This window comes from Tympanuchus pallidicinctus, unplaced genomic scaffold, assembly GCF_026119805.1.
Source record: "Tympanuchus pallidicinctus isolate F22 unplaced genomic scaffold, pur_lepc_1.0 scaffold11, whole genome shotgun sequence".
NCBI classification, from domain to species: Eukaryota; Metazoa; Chordata; class Aves; order Galliformes; family Phasianidae; genus Tympanuchus; species Tympanuchus pallidicinctus.
In genome coordinates, this window is record NW_026294627.1 from 17,811,891 (window position 1) to 17,830,589 (window position 18,699).

Sequence of the window (18,699 nt, forward strand, 5' to 3'; positions counted from 1 at the left end):
CAAAGGAAGATGCTAAGGGATGGTAGATACACAGAAGAAGGAAGGGGAAATGACCTCCTTCTTCTGTGGTAAGGCTGAGAGCTTCCTCTCTAAAATCCCAAACGCTAGAGGTGTTATTGCTAACTTAGAGTGAGTGGATGCAGGAGTTACTCAGCTACTTTCTGGGCCGAGCAGGGCAGCACCTGGTGTGCAGGAAGCCTGCTGATCCAGTGCGGACCCATAGGAGAAGGGAAAAGAAATCTCATCTTAGATAAGAACTGCTGCAATTTTACAGAAAACACATGGCTTCGGCCTCACTGCCACTAGGTTGACATGAACTATCCTAGTGAGAGAGTTTCATTATGACCAGATTTCTACTCTGTCTGCTCACAGGATATAACGAACCTCCATTAGTGGCTGACCACATAGCGAAGCTGCAACATCTCTATAGGCTGTGATAAGTGTTGCTCCTGGATTGGACTAGACCTGTTTCTTACATGTTATTCCTGTTTTCAGCATCCAGAACAGGGAGAATTCCTCAGAGCACTTGGAATGAAGTTTCATTTGCCAGGGGAGGTTCAGTTTGCATATTATGAAAAATTTCTTATCTGAAAGAGTGGTCCAGCATTGGAACAGGCTGCCCAGGGAGGTGGTGGAGTCACTGTACCTAGAAGCATTCAAGAACTGCATAGATGTGGTACTTAGAGATTACAGAATCACAGAATGGCCTGGGTTGAAAAGGACCACAATGATCACTGAGCTTCAACCCCCCTGCTATGTGCAGGGTCACCAACCACCAGACCAGTCTGCCCAGAGCCACATCCAGCCTGGCCTTGAATGCCTCCAGAGATGGGGCATCCACAACCTCCTTGATTTAGTTATTGGGCATGATGGGGATGGGCTGATGATTGGACTCAATGATCTGAGAGGTCTTTTCCACTCTTAAAGATTCTGTGATTCTAATGTATGGGTGTTGGTGTAGCATACAGCACTGTGATATCCAGCACACACACACACATGCATATTTCTTTCCTTCTGAACTGCTATTTTAGCTCAGCTGCACACTTGCCCATAACCGAAACCTACCAGCATTCAATTACAAAAGAGCAAAGAAAAAGAAAAAGCCAACAAACATGCATTCAGTCTTCCAAAGAGACAAGCCCTGACACCATAACCACTCCTACACTTGATAAGCAATCTGAAAAGATAACTGAGGACATACTGTCTGCTCCTGTGTTCTCTTCAAAAGGAGGATTGTCGATGCCAGGCTCATCCGCCCAAGCAGGCAGTGCAGGAGTAAAGCTCTGCTCAGCAGGCACGATGCTCTGCTCTGCATCTGGGGACACGCTGTTGGGCTGCTCCGGCCCACCTGGCCCAGCCTCAGCCTCAGCCTCAGCCTGCAGCTTGCTCGCTTTCCGCCTCTCCAGGGCAACCCTTCGGTGAGAGGCCCCAGGGCACCTGCGAAGAAAACATTGACATCAAATCTGCAGCAAGAACCACAGTGCCAGTTCTCCATCAAGCAACGTCAGGCTCCCTCAAAGCCATGGCTTTGAACGAGTCATAAATGTTAACCTGGATTGATCTAGTGTGTCAAGCAACCCTGCCAAGGCAGGGAGTTGGAGCATGATGATCTTTAAGGTCCCTTTTGACATACGATTCTATGATTTTAAGGCCAAAATGCATGTCAGTGGACAGAGACCAAGATGATACTGCTTACTTCACAGAATCTCCCTTACGTAGCTTCCTGGCCCAGAACTAAATGTGCTGTGATTCATTCTGAATGAGGACTTTTTTCGCTATGTATATTTCAGCTTCTGGAAGACAAACCTTTCTGAAAAGATTGAACAAGCTCAGCACAAAACCCCAGAGAGTAGAAGCCCTGTTTCAGGGCACATCTGAGCACCCACTGGAGCTATCACCCTTGGCCCCACTAAGCCCAGAAAGAAGCATTACATTTTCTTGTGGCCACCTTAGGAAGGAAAGAGAGAAATGAAATCTACCTAGATGTCATCTAAGCATTAACATAATGAAAATATTACACTTGTCCATGAGGGTCCGTGAAAAGTTTTGACATAATAACAGTTCTCTGTTCATGACCTCTTGAGTCAGCAAAGGTTCATTCTCCTCCTCACCCTTTTTTTTGTCTTCCTGACTTCACAAAAGAGGTCTAATTTTTGCTTTCCCCCAGGCAGCAATGTCCCATCAACATTCTGTTCTTTCCATGATAACCCGATTTTCATGAGTTTATTTTAAGGCCATGATTCTTCACTTAAGCTTAAAACCCTACAATAGTTTTTTTGTAAAGAAGGGCTGCAATGTTGCAAATTGATAGAAAGCCTTCATCTATTGAACAGTCTTACATCTATTTGCAAATGACTGATGTGGACATCAAGCTTACTTTTGCTGTGTCACACAGTTTTGTCAGCTTCTGATATTTCACGTCTTACAGTATTTGATGTCCTTTCTACAGCTTCTGCTTTGGGAGCTGCTGACCACATACAGATGTGTGTGCACATCTGTATACTGTAGCACTGTCAGAAAAAAATGGAACTGTGTTCTTAAAAGAACTCCTTGTTTGGGAATTTGACTGATTGTTATAACAAAAGGAGAAATTATTCATGTTTGCAAAAGGATATGGAATGTGTTTACAGAGTTGAAGACATCAGAAGTGTAGATGTTCTAACCTGTCAAACTGGGGTGGTCTGAGAATCAAAATGTACTGATATTCTGTGAAAAGGATGCAATAATTGTAGGGTTAGACTGTTTTGACATGAGGGATTTTGAAGAAATGCTAACAAAGCTACTCAGATCTGAGGAATTTTGATGAACACTCACGCCGAATTTGTGACATCCCACTCCAGCAGTTACACTACACATACATAAACTGAGACAGGTATTCACAGGTGAATATGTGTGCGTGTATACATATACATACATTGTGATATATGTTTAGAAGAATGAAATAATCAAAACGTGAAATATGTATAAATACAGAGCCTAAAAGGTAACATAACGAAATCATACTTTTAAGAAATCATTTCTTGGGGTTTTCCTCAAGACAATGCTCAGTTTCACACCTGCTGGACATCTTGCTCTTTAAACTTTAGAAAGTGCAAGCACGAAAGATGAAAATTACTTGAAGCACAAGCTCCAATATCATTCAGCTCTTGAGCAATGTGTGAAGAATTAAGGCTCCTGCAGAAACATTTTGTTCACTGCAAGCTCTGAAAGTTCAGGACAAAGCCATCCTACGCTGCATGTCTGTCCCTGAACAGCTCTGATACAAAAGCGCTAACTTTAGGCAAAGATGTGAATTGCTCAAAATTGACACTGTCACACAATGATGCTTCAGTCCCACAGAAGATCAGAGCCACTTCTGTGAACATAATACTTCCTTTTATCACATCTTCTACCAAAATAGTAGTGTGCTGCCAGCCCTAATGTAGCCTGTTCATAAGGCCTGTGGATCATGGAGGAGTTGGTGTAGGTGGCAAAACTCACCTTGGAAACCTATGGGTTTTGGGGGGGTTGTTAAAAAATAAATAAAAATAAATAAATAAGACAGGACAGAACAAACCCATCCTTGGAAATGTCCTGTTTCTGTCAAAGCTTTCCAAACCGTAGACAGGTTCTCCCCCCTTGTTCACATAGCACATTCCCCCATCATTTTCTGGCAGCTGATTAAAGCTGTCATATGAAATATAAATAGATTTGAGGTTTATTTTTGCTGATGATATTTCATTATCATTTCAAAGGCTAACAGCAAGAAATGTAAAGAACATCCTGAGCACACCTACTTAGCTCAACAGAATCACTTTTATGCAACCAGAGAAAAAAAGAAAACAATACAGAATTAACTCTGTTAAGATTCTTCCCCATCTTCCCCAAATGAATTGGTGATTTTGGAGGACTAAGACTTTCAGCCTGGTACTGTGGAACTCCACGGCCTTAAAAGTAGCTGTCTAGCAGACACATCAAGTCATACCATGCCAACTGCTAGGTCTTTAAACATGACGTGCCACCTACATCAAGCAACAAAAACAAGTGTTGGTATTCAAGCACATAAATTGATGCTTTTTAATTTCCACTTGCAATACAAAAATATATTTATTAGCATTAGGAATGCATTATTCACAAATAGTGAGACCATAAAGTAGCTGTAACAGTTAACAAGTGCCAATAAATCTCTAAAGGTGCACACCCTTACTAACACTATTTTTGCCAACTGTTTGAGATAAAGAGCAGTTAGGACAAAGTCCTGTAGCAACTTTGTGAACACAGATGGATGCCTCAGGTTCAAAGCTAGCATCAAAGATTCTTTTTATGGATACAGGAACTCATTCTCCTACAACAAATCGCATAAATAAGAGCTTGAAACTGAAATATCTCTTCCAGGAATGGCATTTCATTCTACCTACAAAGTCAGAACAATTTGAATAAGAGTGAGAAGAAAGCAATGCTTGTTTTTTTAAAACTTGTCAGTACTTACTTTATGACTACAGATACCTAAGAGTAGAAATGCTGAAGCAACCAGCTAAAGCACATCAGGGATGCAATTTATCAGGAAACTTGAAGGGCAATTGTTCTTGGGATGCAAAACGAGCTTCTTGTTGACTCCCTCCTCCACTCAGCAGCAGGAATGGCTTTAGCTCAGTTCTGGATGTTGTCAGAGTGTAAATTTTACCTTGAACCTCTTTTAAACAATATCAGACAGAGGGGAAAAAAAGTATTTTCTTAAACAGACAAGTCTGTTTGTGTCTCATTTAAAAGCTGAATTCTTGGAACACGAGCAGCAATCTCCCTCTGCAAAGAAAAGAGCTTTCACACAAAATTAAGATGTAGTTTACAATATATTCCATGGAATAACAGCAGGGGCTCGAAAAACACATTTGCCCAGTGACTACTGAAAAGAAAGATTTCGTTGTAACTTGGGCCATCATTTTTTGCCCAATATAGAGGTTCCATAAAAGCAAACACACCAAATGGTCTCAAAACAGTTGCGGGAAATTGCTCTCCAAAGACCGCAAAGAAGCAGCTGAAATGTCTGTGGTATTGCTCATAAAACGTTGCCAACAAAATGACCTTAAACAGTGATTTTGGCAGGATTTACAGCTGCAATTCAGAGTAAAACATGTTGCCTCTTTGGAAAGCTAAGTGTTTGGGTTTTGTTTGAATTTTGCCAGGGGAGAAAAAGAAAAAAAAGAAAAGAAGGCACTATACTTGCGAACCAAAAAAGACTAAGACCGAGGAGAACACACAGAGAAGAAGGTTTTTATTGTGTGTTTGTCTCTCACATGTAATGATTTGAGGAGCCTATTGGAAACCAGGTAGCTTCAGAGCAGAAACCAACCACAGACAGGACTTCTTTTTTCCAGCAAAGGAGAGAATCCATGGGGTATGTATGGAGAAGCTTTGAATACATTGCTTATCTACTACTTAGGTGTAAAGAACGACAGCCAGAACAAGGCTAAATGTTACATATGCTCTTCAATCTGCTTGGTGTTAAAAACAGACATGTAGGGACAGCTAGCATGAGAAAAAATAGCTCAGAAGCACTATAATGAACACTAAAATAACTGATATTTCCAAACTTCTGAATGATAAGGTTTTCTACTTTTACAAATGATTTTCATGTCATCTTCTTACTTTGAATTTGTATAGTAAGCATGCTGATCAAGACACAGCGAACATTTCATCATTTTCAGAAAACATAATCCTTTTTAAAGTTCAAATGAAGCCTTCCACAAAACTGGCCTGGATGCTGGCCTCAACACGAAAACATTTGGTAAAATGCCTCCATCCAAAATGATAACTTAACACTACAGCAGAACACAGGAGAAGAAGATTGAAGCCTGTCTCAAAATGAATGCATAAATGGGATACTTAACCCTCCTATTAAAAAGTTGCACAAATTTAGGAATACTGTCTTGTACGATGGAATGGATTTTGTTCAGGACTGATTCATCTGTAAGAATTAATTGAATCAAAACCACAAATAGAAAAAGCTCAATGAATTTCCTTGAGTTTTGTTCTGATAAACTGCCTGTGATATTTAGAAGTGGAATTGGCACCTACTTGGCTAAACATTACCTATTTTTCTTACCTGTCACTTACTGATTGAGTGACAAAGGGCAAAACAGTTCAGCCTGACATTATTCATGCATTGTTTCCTTTAAGGCAAATTACACTGTGTTCAACTTCAAAAGTCACATTTCCCAAATGAACCTGACAAAACTGAAAGATTAATAAATCAAGAATATTTTTTTTAAGCATCGAGGTACCATGAGGGCAATTAGTGATTATGAAGCGATCGAATTATTGTCTCATGCCTCTTATTTCCAGAGCAACTTGCAGTATCCTTGCATTCCAAGTTGCCTGGTGGATATTATGACATGTTCTCTAGCTTTCATGCTCAAAGAGAGTAGATTGCAGAAACCCTGGAAAACTGGAGTGAGAATGTTTTTTAACCTCCAAAACTAACCAATCAGATTTCATTTCTTGAAAATACAAGCTAGTCATTTCAGTGCTTACTAAGACTCATTTATATTAATCTATGCTGAAAATTGTAATAATACTGAATTATGTATTTCTTCCCTACATTTAATAATCAGTAATAACATTTTACTGGATTCACTAATCCATACAAAATCAAATTCAAATGACACATCTTATGTCAGCAATGATAATTTACAGGTGTTCAGATGTTTGCAAATAAACTTAATTGAAAACCAAAAATCACCATGTACTCAAAATGCACATCGGCACCCTGAGACAACAGAAGGAATTCAAGATGAGCAGCTTTCTGAACTGAAAGCTTTTTTTCATCTGACAAACAGGAAAAGCCAGGGACTCAGCTCACGCAGATTTCATACTAATCTTATGCATTAGGAAAATGAGTATTTCATATATATCTGAAGGGAGTACACATAATGTTCCAAATACAAGTAAACTGACCTTATGTCACTCAAAAAGATAGCAGATAAGGAAAATGGACTGAAAAGCTGAGGGAAATGTCAGTGAGAAACCAGAAGATAAACCAAATATGCAGCAAGAGTCTTATTAGCACTCTGGCTCTTATCAAAATCAAATCAGTTTAATATTACGATTATAAATCTAACAGGTTGTCTCTCCAGCTGCCTCTAAGTCATCATATAGATCAGAAGTCATCTGCCTGGAAGAAAAGAACATGCCTAAAATAACAGGGAAACATGGAGATTTAGAGAAGAAAAAAATCAAAAGAACAAGAAAGACCACTCATTATTGCCTGTACTTCTCTGAAAAGGATGCTGCATGTGTGCATGTCCCTGCAGTGGGTAAAAACACCAGCAAAACTCTGCTCGCACCCCAGACTGCATGGCCACAGTCCTCTGGGCCTCTCAGCTTCTGGAAGTCTTTGGGCTTACAGCAAGATGGAAGGGGCCCTGCTGAAACAGTATCTGACCGAAGCATACCTCTTCTGAGCCTCCTCAGCACCAGGGCCTGAGGTGCAGCTCCTGCCTGCAGCAGAGGCAGGGGAATGTTGCAGGTGTTATCACTATTTACCCAATGCCTCACTGTGGCCAGGGAGGTAAAACAAGCTAGACAGAACTGAGGGCAGAAGAAGGAGGCCCATGGCTTAAGAGTACCTGCACTTTAGAGAGCAGCAGGAGCCAGACGGAACCTCTCCAGTGCTCACTGCACACTGTGCCACTGCTTTCCTCCCTCTGGGCCTCTGCTTTGAAGCCTTTGCAGGTGTCATGGCACCCAAAGACAAACACAGCAAGGAAATATTCTACATGAAACGGGCAACTTCTGAGGCTTGGGCTGGTTTAAAAAACCCAAAGTATCATATTAAAATAAAACAAAGCATGTAAGAGCAAAACCCATGATTAAATTAATGTGGGATGGACAAGAACTGAGAAAGTTCTTGTCTCAGTACAATGACTGAGGAGAAGAAAAGTGGCCACGTATCATCCATTTTTGCTATGACTCACCAGGCAATGCTTGTTTTTACAAACACTGCTGACAAATGCTCACACACTGAGTTTTGTTTTTTACATTTTGTCTGCATGCAACAGAGGCGCACAATGCTTACTGTTCTGGTTTTGATGCTTTTTGAAGAGACAGTTATATGCCTTTCTGAAACCTCTCTCTGCAAAATGAACATAGTTTTTCCAAGTTAAACACAACATGTGAGCTGAATTGAAAGTGAAAATGCACCAATCACATTGAGTTATACACAGGAAATATGTTCTGATATCAGAAGCAATTCATGTGAACAGGATCCTTTGAAAGCAGAGGCATTTCCTCTGAATGCATTATTTCCTTCTCAATGTAATTCCCCACTATACTCATCTTGTAATTTCTTAAATCTCCAATCAGTTTAAAAATATGTTACTCTGTCTAGATGTGCAGAAAATTTTTTAGCTCTGACTGATGAATTACATCATGTTTTAGCTTTAGCATGAGTGTTATGTTCAAACTTTTGTTAATGGCTCACATAATAAAATAATAAATATTTGCTTACTGAAAGTACCTTCCAAAACTACAGAGAAAACCAAAGCAGTTAAATGCACCCCTCAGAACAAGTTTAATATTGGTCCATCGAGATAAGTGACATGCTTTACACAAAAGAATGAAACACGTTCATGTAGCAACCTCCAACAGCAAGGATGCTTTTCTTTGTCAGAAGAATGAAATGCTTTGTCAGAAGAATGAAATGCACTAGTCTACATAATATTAAATATTACTCTAACCTGAACTTGATAATTTTATTTCCTCTTCTTCTGTCATGCCCTCCTGCCACTATTTAAATGATTAGGGTAGGAAAGCATAAAAGAAAAGAAATATAAAATGATTAACAGTTCAGAATAAGCTCCTAAACCTGTGAACGGGTTTAAAACAGAACAACAAAGAATAACAGAAAAATAGGTCTTGCAGGAGTCTCAAGAGGCACCCTGTCCATTAGCCTATCTCGAGGAAAAATTGTGCTGCTCTAACTATTCCTGGTAAAAGTTGGTTTAACGTATTTGTGCACTCTTCTGAAAATGGAGAATACACAACCATCCTACCCAGAAATCTGTGCCAGTGCTGGATCATTATAAAGCTTTTTTTTTTTTTTTTTCCTAAAATCTGAACTAAATTTCCTTTGCTCCTTCTGCCCCGCTTCTCTCCTCTTTGCAGACATGGTCTGCATTTGCCTCGCTCCTCACTACTCGGTCTTTATTTTCCTCTACCTTAAATAACCCCATTGCCTTTCACTTTTCCAAGACTCCTGCTGACTCACCTTGTTCCTCCCATGATTCTCCACATGTTCCCTGATATTCTTTCTATGCAGTGTCCAAGAATGGACTCAGCACTGTGGCTGGGCTCAGTATCATTTCCTACAATGCTATACTGTGGATTTCATAGCCACACCAACCCTCGCTTCCCTCTGCCCCCCACTTTATCCTGAGATATGAATCTGTGTAAGTATTAGTCTACCAATCCCATCATCTACACTGCTCACCTGTTTTTGAGATGTGCCGCCAGGTCACATCGCTGCATGACTTCCTGACACACCGATGAGAAGGGGCACAAAACAAGTAACTTGTCTAAGAGTTTATGAACGAGAATGCTGGATTTTTTGCAGAGTTTAAAATGGAGTCTTTTTCGATCCAGCGGGCAGAAATCCTTCTCCTGCAGAAAGTTCCTTAGGCACTTGTAGCAGAAAGTGTGTCCGCAGGGAGTGTCCAATGGCTGCAACAAGGGCTGAAGGCAAATGTGGCAGACCAAGTCGTCGTCCACTTCATTCTGGTAGTTGTACAGGTGGTTCTCTCTCGTCCAGTGCTGCTGGCCACACTCGAAGCACAAGGGGTTCAAGGAGGCGTTCTGCTCCGCCAAAGCCATGTCATCACCTGTCGTCCCCATCGTGCAGCTAGGAACGCGGAGGTGTCCTCCTCCTCCTCCTCATAGGATGGTCTGCTCCTGCAAATCCTAGAGGGAAGCAGCCTCAGAAAAGCTGGCTTCTGTTCTTCACTCGAGTGTCACTTTCTGCAACAAATAAGGAAGTAAAAATTATTGACGTGACACAAAGTGTGAAAGCTCTTGGAGCTACTGACTTGTTCTGTGTTTACCAAAGTCCACAAAGGAACAAAGGTTCCATTAAGAGAACATTTCTGTTTTCTGTAAATTTGTCACAGAAGAGAGCACTGAAAAATACACCGGCACAATTCGTTTTGTGAGAGAAACATTTCACAGCTTTGTAACAGCTGCTCCAGAGCACAGTTTTCACCTGCAAGAAAAGCAGTTTGCTGAGAGCAAGGACATCACATTATGCAGTGTCACACCAGATGCACGCAGTCAGCATCTAGCACAAAGACACTCCATAGTGGAGCACTGGTTACATGACCATGTAATTAAAGGTGGCCTTCAATATGCGATTAGGATTTTATTCAGCAATCTGGTCCCACTTTCTTCTTTTTTTTTTTTCTTTTTCTTTTTCTTTTTTTTTTTTTGCATATTAATATGGAATACTACATATTAAAGGTCAAAATACCTCATATTAAAAATAACAGAAATGATTGCTTGCCCTGTTATTTCCATTAGCAATATTGAGTATATGCCACCCTTTACCTTCAGGTTCTGTCTGTGAATTCTTACAAAATGACAGGGGCCAATTCTATCCAGTGTGACACATTTGTTTTAATTTAGAAGCCAGAAATAAAAACAGACAATAGAATAACCATATGAAGCTATTGGTTTCAAACAACTAACCTGTTCTGCATACTGAGTGTGACAAAAGTCACATCAGTCAAAGAATTCTGTCACTATGGGATTTATTTCCTAAACTTTATATATTAAAATTTGCCCATTTTAAAATAGCTGCATGGTCAGGAAACTGCAGCCATCAGTCTACAAACACTAAACCCTTAACCTTCCCAACATTATTTATCTTTCTCTCCCATATGAAATAACACTGTTTGAATCTTGTAACAGGGTGATTTAGGAAACAGAATAAACTTTCTCACACTCTTAACAGCCCTGTTAATTAGTTAGTTTTGGTAAATAATCTCATTCAAAAACAAAAAATAAAAACAAATTAGAATGATGCTTATTTTGTGCCTGAATTCTTTATTACAAACTCACAACACTCAAGAGAGAGACTGACTGTATCCTAACAGACAAGTAGCAAGCATACAGTGAAATGAAAACCACTAGCTTAGGCACCAGCCCATAATCTTTATTTTTAGCTGTTGAATGTAGTCATAAACGCATTCCAAAATTTACATGGAACACATGCATTTTACTATGTCTTACATTTCAAGAGAATTTCTGTTTCAGTTTTTGCCTCTTAACCTCACACAGCCAAGCATAAGACTTAGAGCACATTTTGCAAGGATTATTATATCCTTTGACGCAAAAAGGATTAAATAGTAATTTGTAATCCAGGATTCTATTCTGCTGTGGAAATTGATGCTCTTCATTGCCCTGCCTTGTAGCAGATAATGTGCACCTTCTGGAAAGGATTTCAGGAGGGAATAGCACAGCAGTTCTTAGTTACTGGAGAATACAAATGCAAAATGAGACCGCAAAAGAGATTACTCAAAACCAGCCTTAAATGTATTATGTAAAAATGCAGACGGCCAAGCAGATAAGGAGCCCAGCACATAGGGCCCTCATGCACAAACAGCTCTGTAACCACACACTCCTGCTCCAAGACAAACACAAAAGGAATGAGACCCACCTAATGGCTCTTCCTTAACAGATTCAGAAGAAACCAGCTCCATGTTCTAGAAAAAACACTGCACTCATTCAGGGCTTTACCAAATCTTTTTGCTACACAGGTGCCACACAGCATGGCCAGTATGGAGGGACTGCGCACACAGAAGGGGCTCAGGAAGCCTCCTGATGGTGTGTTGTGTAAACAAGTGGACAACAATACATTGTTCAAACTGCTCCAAATCAGGAAAATCAGGACCTCTCCTTCTTCTCCACATAACAAAGATGCCAAGAAAGGAGCGAGTTCTACACCAGCAAGATGCATTCCAGTTAAAGCCTCCTAACAGCGAGTACCTCAAATTCATAGAACCACAAAACAGTTTGGGTTGGAGGGGACCTCAAACTTCACCTCCTGCTGTAGGCAGAAAATGAAAGGCCTTGAACACCTTCATGGATGGGGAATCCACAGCTTCTCCGTGCAACCTGTGTCAGGGGCTCACTTCCCTCACAGTGAAGAACTTCCTCCTCATACCTAATCGAAATCTCCATCCCCTTTTAAAAGGAACAGGCTTATAGCACTTCTGCTCCGTGAAGTGGTTTACTCACATCACAACCTTCTATAGAGCACAATGCGGTGCCAAACAGCAAATATACCTGTGGTGTACTTGCTGCAATCAAAGATTCCAGCACCAGGCTTTTAGAAGGTTGTAATTAAACCCTTTTTGAACAGTTTACTAAGGATTATGAATGAAAATTGAAGTAAGGAAAGTTTCTGAGAGAACCAGCATTCACCGTGATCTTCTACATCATCAGGACAAGCTGGAATGGGACAGCAGAGTGCCATAGGGGTGGAATCACGGGGGCAATGGCAGCCAGGGCCACAGGCAGACATGCTGAACCAGATCTATTTCTGCTGGCTGCTGACGTGACTTCTAGCTGCTTCCCAGTGCCGCTGCTGCCAGGGATCAATAGAGATCATATGAGCTAACCTGAGCACTTCTGCAGCTGATCTGCCAGCCCTTCTGTGGTGTGGCAGGCTGCAGTGAGAAGGGAACGACAAACAGACCCGCAGCTCAAAGCCACAGCCTTCTGAAATGAGAACATCTGACTGTGGCTCAAAGATGCCCTGATTGTGTAGGACTGCTTCCATTTTGCCACCAGAACCCTTCTGAAGGAAAGACCTGCCCTGCTGATCTTCCCCTGCGAGCTTTTGCTTGTGCCTTGATTTTACTTCCCCTGAACAGCACAAATGTTGCAGCAGGGTTCAATGCAAGAAAAAGATGGTCTATTACAACACAGAACATCAAAAGAAACCCCAAACCTCAAAAGCAAATGCACATGCCACCTCAAACAAAAGAAAATCTAGAGACTTCATCACTCCAGCACTGCTGTGTGCTGCTTTTGCATTTAGGGCAAGCATATTCAATAACAGGAATTATTCACTGGATTTGTATTGATTATATACCACAGCTGCCAAGGCTTTCCACAGGCAGCTCCCAGTGCAAAATCTCACAGCTGATTTACCAAGCCCACAAGCACAGTATTCATAGTCCAAACAATGATCAGGATAGCAGGCAGGGTCTAAATTTCCCTGGCATAGAAGCACTGTATTCCTGAAATACACAGCACCAGGGCCCTGCCATTTATATTACAGTACTTCATTCCTCTTTATGCATTCCTTATGTTGTTTGCTCTCTCTCGTATCACTGCAGATCCCCAGCTCCACAGGATGATTTCAGCTCAGGAGAGCTGCAAACAGGAGAAAATAGTCTGAATTTAAAATAAAAAAATAAAAAAAAAGAATAAGAGGAGGGTAAAAGAACCAGCCAGGTCTAGTTTTCAAGCAATTCCCTAGAAAATAATTCACCTGGGACTTCATTACTATAGTGTAACAGTGCAGGTAGTGCCCTGCTTTCAGTTTTAAATCACAGTTCATTTGGGAACTGAGCAAGACTGGACATCCAACTGTGCATTTTTAATGTATTTTTTATGCAGAACATGCATGACAGCAATTTCAGATTGAAAGAGACAGCCTTATTCATAGCCTCCCGTAGGTCTGATTTATTGGCTCACCCAACACTCTTTGGAGAAGTTTGGCACATTTTTCCAAAAGCATTAAAGGCCAGGCTTTATACCTACATCACATTTCATGATGTTTATTCCTTCCGTCTGAATGGGCATGATGAACAGCCAATCAAACAAAACAACAGGATGGAAAGAAATTATCACTGCTACAGAGGCTTCCTACGACCCTGAGTTCATCCTCTTCTGATCAGATAGATTTGTACGTGCCACATAATTGTTCCAATATCCCCATTAATAAATTCGGATGGTAGCATGGTCATCATCCTGAGTTTTAGGAAAATTTTCTTAATTTACAAATTTGCAGGATTTCTGAAGCCTGTTCTTGGTCTTGCACTACATCCCCACTTCTAAGGCACCCCAGCTGGAAAAGATCTCATGTTTTCTAAATTCCCCTTGCTCAAATGCTATAGCTGTGAAGAACATCCCTTAGCAGCCAGGAGTAGATGAATGCAAGCCATGGGAGAGGGAAACTAGACAGTGGTCACATTCATGGCTTTTAACCACATCGTAACACGAAAAATTAGTCCTTTGTTCCCAGTCCAGTATCCTTCACAGGAATTACAGCATCATACTGATGATTCAGAACTGTTTTCAAAGCAGACCACAGTTTGAGTGGACTAACATAAGATAGCAGAAACTTGGGAATAAAATACATGGTGAGAATAAATAGCGGGCAAGCAGCCTTAGAGGGGAAAAGTGTTATGCCACATCTTCAAAAAAGCGTGACCTAGCTCGTTAGATACAATCTGTGTTTTAAGATTAAAGCCATACAGCAAGCAAACGGAGCAGAACCAGCAACTTGTGTTGACTGCATAACATCCATGTTAATTATCCAGATGTCTAAGGGCTCTGCTGCTGTCCAATACAAAAAGCCAACTCGACTCCAGTGCAAGACTGTGAGAAAGTAATCCTGCTTGACTCCTACTCTTTTGAACACACAAACAAAAACTGAATGTTGTAATGTCAAAAGATGACATCTGGTAGCTCAAAGTCAGGAAAACAGAGGGAGATAGGATGAGTACAGGAATTAGACTTGAACGGATTTCTCTTAATGCACCAGAAACACTTTCACTGAATCCTGATTATGTTCTCTACATTTTTGAAGTCATTCCGCAGAATGACCAGAATTTTTTTTATAATCAAACTAAATCCAGTTGTGGCTGAAGAAAACTGAACCACCAAAAGGCAGTGCTGGGCTTACAGTACAATCCTCTGCTGGCAGATTTGTCACCCTTTTGTGTGTCTTTCTGTTCAACCAAGGCAATGGCTGCACAGCCCAAGCGCCTGCACCATGCCAGATGCTGGCACGGCATCCCCACCAACAGAGCCCTGCTTAAAGCCAGCAAATAAAGGAGCGTTTGGGAAAATGAACCTGTGCTTGCAGAGTGCTGCGTTTCCACAGCAACAGGAATGATGGGCTTTAATTGCAGCAGCTCCCTTCGGCAGGGGTGGCTCTTGGCCGGGCACCTGCTGCATGGGGCTGTGATGCTTGGGCCAAGGCAGGGGACATCTGTGCTACATCCTCTGACTGAGGAGATTTTGGGGATCCAAGCATCATTCTCACCAACAAACATAAAGATGTAAAGAGAGGTGAAAACACAAGCTCTGGGAAGTGCGGGGCCATCTCTCCATTAGACAGTGGATTGGTAATGCTCATCTCCCAAAACCACTGCTCCAAAAATTGGAGATCCCTGATTATTGGACAAAATGGTAGGAAACAGCTCTGAGAGATTAAAGAAGGAGCCAGAAGGTTTTTCCTCAAAGCAGGCGAAGAACATCACACAGCCATTTTCTAAAGCACAAATGGAATGGCTTCTATTCTGGGACAGGGAGATTAAAATAGCATCAGTTTAGTCAAATCAGTCTCAAACAAGACAGGGAGGATGAGGATTGTAACCATATGAGAAACCTATTCTTTATAGCAAATAGAGGGCTACATCAGATAAATCACCTCAAAATAGATGAAAAAGAGAAAAGAACATGAATCTTTAATGAAGATACATCTACACATTAAACAAACAAACAAACAAGGATTAAACTTTGAATATTCATACCGAACAAGAGGAGTGCTGAAAAAAGAAAGAAGTGAAAGGCATAAACCAAGCTACAGGAGAGTGCAGTCTGACAGTCAGAAAACGGCTCTGAAAGCCCTTGGAAGGAGAAAGGTATCAAATTTATTCCTTCCTCTATAGGCAGGGCTGGCCACTGCTGTCCACGGCACTGGGATTCATCCTTCTCAGTTCCTAGGTCTTGCACCAGCCATGGGTTCACAACCTGCAGGCCTGATCCGCATCAGATCTCCCAACACCCCGCATCCATTTTGGGATATGGTGAAAAATAAACAAGAAGCAGCAAAGTGAAATGAAGGTGGAAATGATACACACTTACCTGGCAGTAGAGCTCAAGGCAAATTTCCCTTCCGAGCAAAGAACATAGCAAGAGCAGTATTTGGTTACTACTCCTGTAACAGGTGGGTTCCTACATCCAGTAGCAGTGACAGAAATAGCCCAACAGTTATCAGTGAACTGCAAGTAGTCAATCAGAAGACTTTCTTCTCGCTTATGGGGCAGAGGAGAAAACCAAGAAAGAGTAAAGCATTTGTTCCAACAGCATGGTTCTTTTCTGCAGTGCAATCTGTCCTACAGCCCCTGACATATGTGCTACCCTTTCTGTTGGAGAGATGAAAGCAGCGGAAAGCTGTCGATCAAGATGTTAAACCTTCTGCAGAGCCCTCCCCTGTGCTCTTTGCCCTGAAACAAGGACTTCCACGGATGAACAGAGAACACTTAACTAGATTAAACATAGCTGGTTCCTGGCTGTGCACAGATACCATTTGATTTGATTAACAGGAATTTTAAGGAGCTGATGCAATTCAAGGAAAATAAAGAAGGAAGAGGTGAGCGATATTCCCATTGCCTGCTTTCCTGCTGCTCATCTGTATAATGAGCCCTAATCACTATGGGTGTGAATGGGGAAAATATCAAGGAGATAGCAACATTCTTCGATTGCTCTCAGAATGGCTTTCATGGAAAAGACAAGCCAAGAGTTCACAGGAGGACAGAGGGATAAAAGCTGTTGGGGTGATTACACTGGTGAACGAACTATTTTCAGAGAGACACCAGCCCCATCTCTTCCGTTCTTCATCATGTGTGACATGCCACATCTGGTGCCCCTTGCCAGCTACAGCCCCTGTGATAAATGGAGAATTATTCTGCAAATTAAACTATTTAATACTATTAAACTACAGTTGTACTACATCAGTCTTCTCCTCAGCCAAATATTTAAAAAATGAAGGTCCTCCCTGCTGAACAGGTATTAGGTATTTACATACACACAGAAATAAACTAGAAGAAAGTTGTCCAGTGAAAGTACAAATACTTACATCATGGCAGTCATCATACAAGCAAAGAGGCGAAAGGGCTAAAAGAGCATGGTGGGGTAGGTCCCACAGCAGGTCCGTGAGAAAGTGCAGAGGGCAGTCTGGACAGAAAGGCTCATCCAGCATAATTGCCTGAGCCACAGCATCACCCAGACCAGTCTGCCTGGCCTCCAGCCTCCACGCATGCTCCCTTGTAACAAAACATCACCGCATAAGGATGGAGCAGCTTTTCAAAATAGAAGGAAAAAAACAACCTTCTGATGTCACAGCCAAAATATTCAAAGCAGCGTTCAACTCGAGCTTCCCAGACAGGCACAATCAGCCAGGAGACTTGCTGCTTGTTGGCATGAGTACTGCCAACAGAGAACCTGCTTCACCTAAAAACCATCCCCACTTGTCCCTGAGAGCCATCACCTACCCCTGAGAGCAGTGCTGTGCTTTGGTGTGCAGCGGTGAAGCTGAGGATGCCATGGACCACATATCACTTGAATAAGTCACCAATAAGACTGGTTGTTGGACTCTCAGATCCTTAAGGCGATGACTGCCTGTGGATTTAGCTCTGCTGAGGACACCTGCACCTATGGATCTGAGCAAAGAAGGTATCTTCAGTCCCAGTGGTCTGACCCAGATTTGTTGCAGGACTTACTCTCATGCTCTCCAATATTTATTCAAAACATTCCCATGTTTTACAGAACATCAGTCAGAAAATAAAAGCCTCCAACTGGGACCTTCTGTTTCAGCTCTCTAGACATGCGTGTATCATACCTCAGATACATGCACTCTGCACCCAGACACTGCAAATAACTGGCTCTGTGCATAATCAGAATTTACATAACAACAGCATGTTAGATATAGAACTTGTAGTCTCAGTTCTGATCTTAAACAACATTTAAATATTTTGTATTTAAATGGCTCTTTGCATACACATTAGGCTAGAACTTGATCCAAGGCCTTCAGACAGGTTTCAGAGAGGGGACTGGATGCTGAGCTGACCTGTGAAGTTGAGTCTGGTTATACAAATAAATGCAACAAAGAACAGGCAAGCAAAGACAACAAACACTACGCTTGTTTTTTAGTCAAACTAAAAGCATGCATCTCTGCTTCAGCTCCTGTAATTCCACAGCAACAAAGATAAACAGGGATAGCATTTACAGAATAAGAAAACAAGCAGCCAAAAAAAAAACAAACAAAGAACCCTAAACCAGAAATCCACATTTTTTCCTAAAGTATTTCTCTATTTCCTAACTATTTGTAAGCTGTTTATTTCAGTTCCTTTCCCTATTAGCTTGGCTGACTACATACAAATGCACACATGTATATTACACACATATATGTGTACAAACCAGTTTTCAGCACCGATCAAATAGAGAGGCTTTTATAACAGTGCTTTCATGACCGAGCCTGAGGTACAGTTTGGCTGCTGCAGCACCTTCCCTGTTACAGCGTTCTTGGAAAGAACCTGCCTCAGTAGAACTGTTGGAAAACAGTCCTTCAAGACTCAAGGAGACGCATTAGCAAAGATGCACAGTGCTAGCATCCTACAGCAACCCAACAGTTGTGCTATGAGTGATGGGCTA

General features: G+C 41.4%; 2 protein-coding genes across 6 annotated transcripts in view; both read right to left on the minus strand.

Annotated features, from left to right (window-relative positions):
• Positions 1-18,699, minus strand: part of MTIF3 (mitochondrial translational initiation factor 3) — a 206,601-nt gene that overhangs the window by 54,465 nt on the left and 133,437 nt on the right. The window lies entirely within an intron of this gene.
• The window catches only part of LNX2 (ligand of numb-protein X 2), a 60,762-nt gene that overhangs the window by 16,183 nt on the left and 25,880 nt on the right, over positions 1-18,699 (minus strand). For 3 of the 4 annotated variants that reach the window (XM_052671422.1, XM_052671424.1, XM_052671423.1), the window contains exons 2-3: positions 9,467-9,990; positions 1,202-1,437 (exon numbers count right to left, since the gene is read on the minus strand). In XM_052671422.1, coding sequence (XP_052527382.1) covers positions 1,202-1,437; positions 9,467-9,867 — 637 coding nt within the window. In that variant the 5' untranslated portion in view covers positions 9,868-9,990. Of the gene's footprint in view, positions 1-1,201; positions 1,438-9,466; positions 9,991-10,073; positions 10,197-18,699 lie in introns of those variants that run through there. The other variant, XM_052671425.1, reaches the window with a different exon arrangement.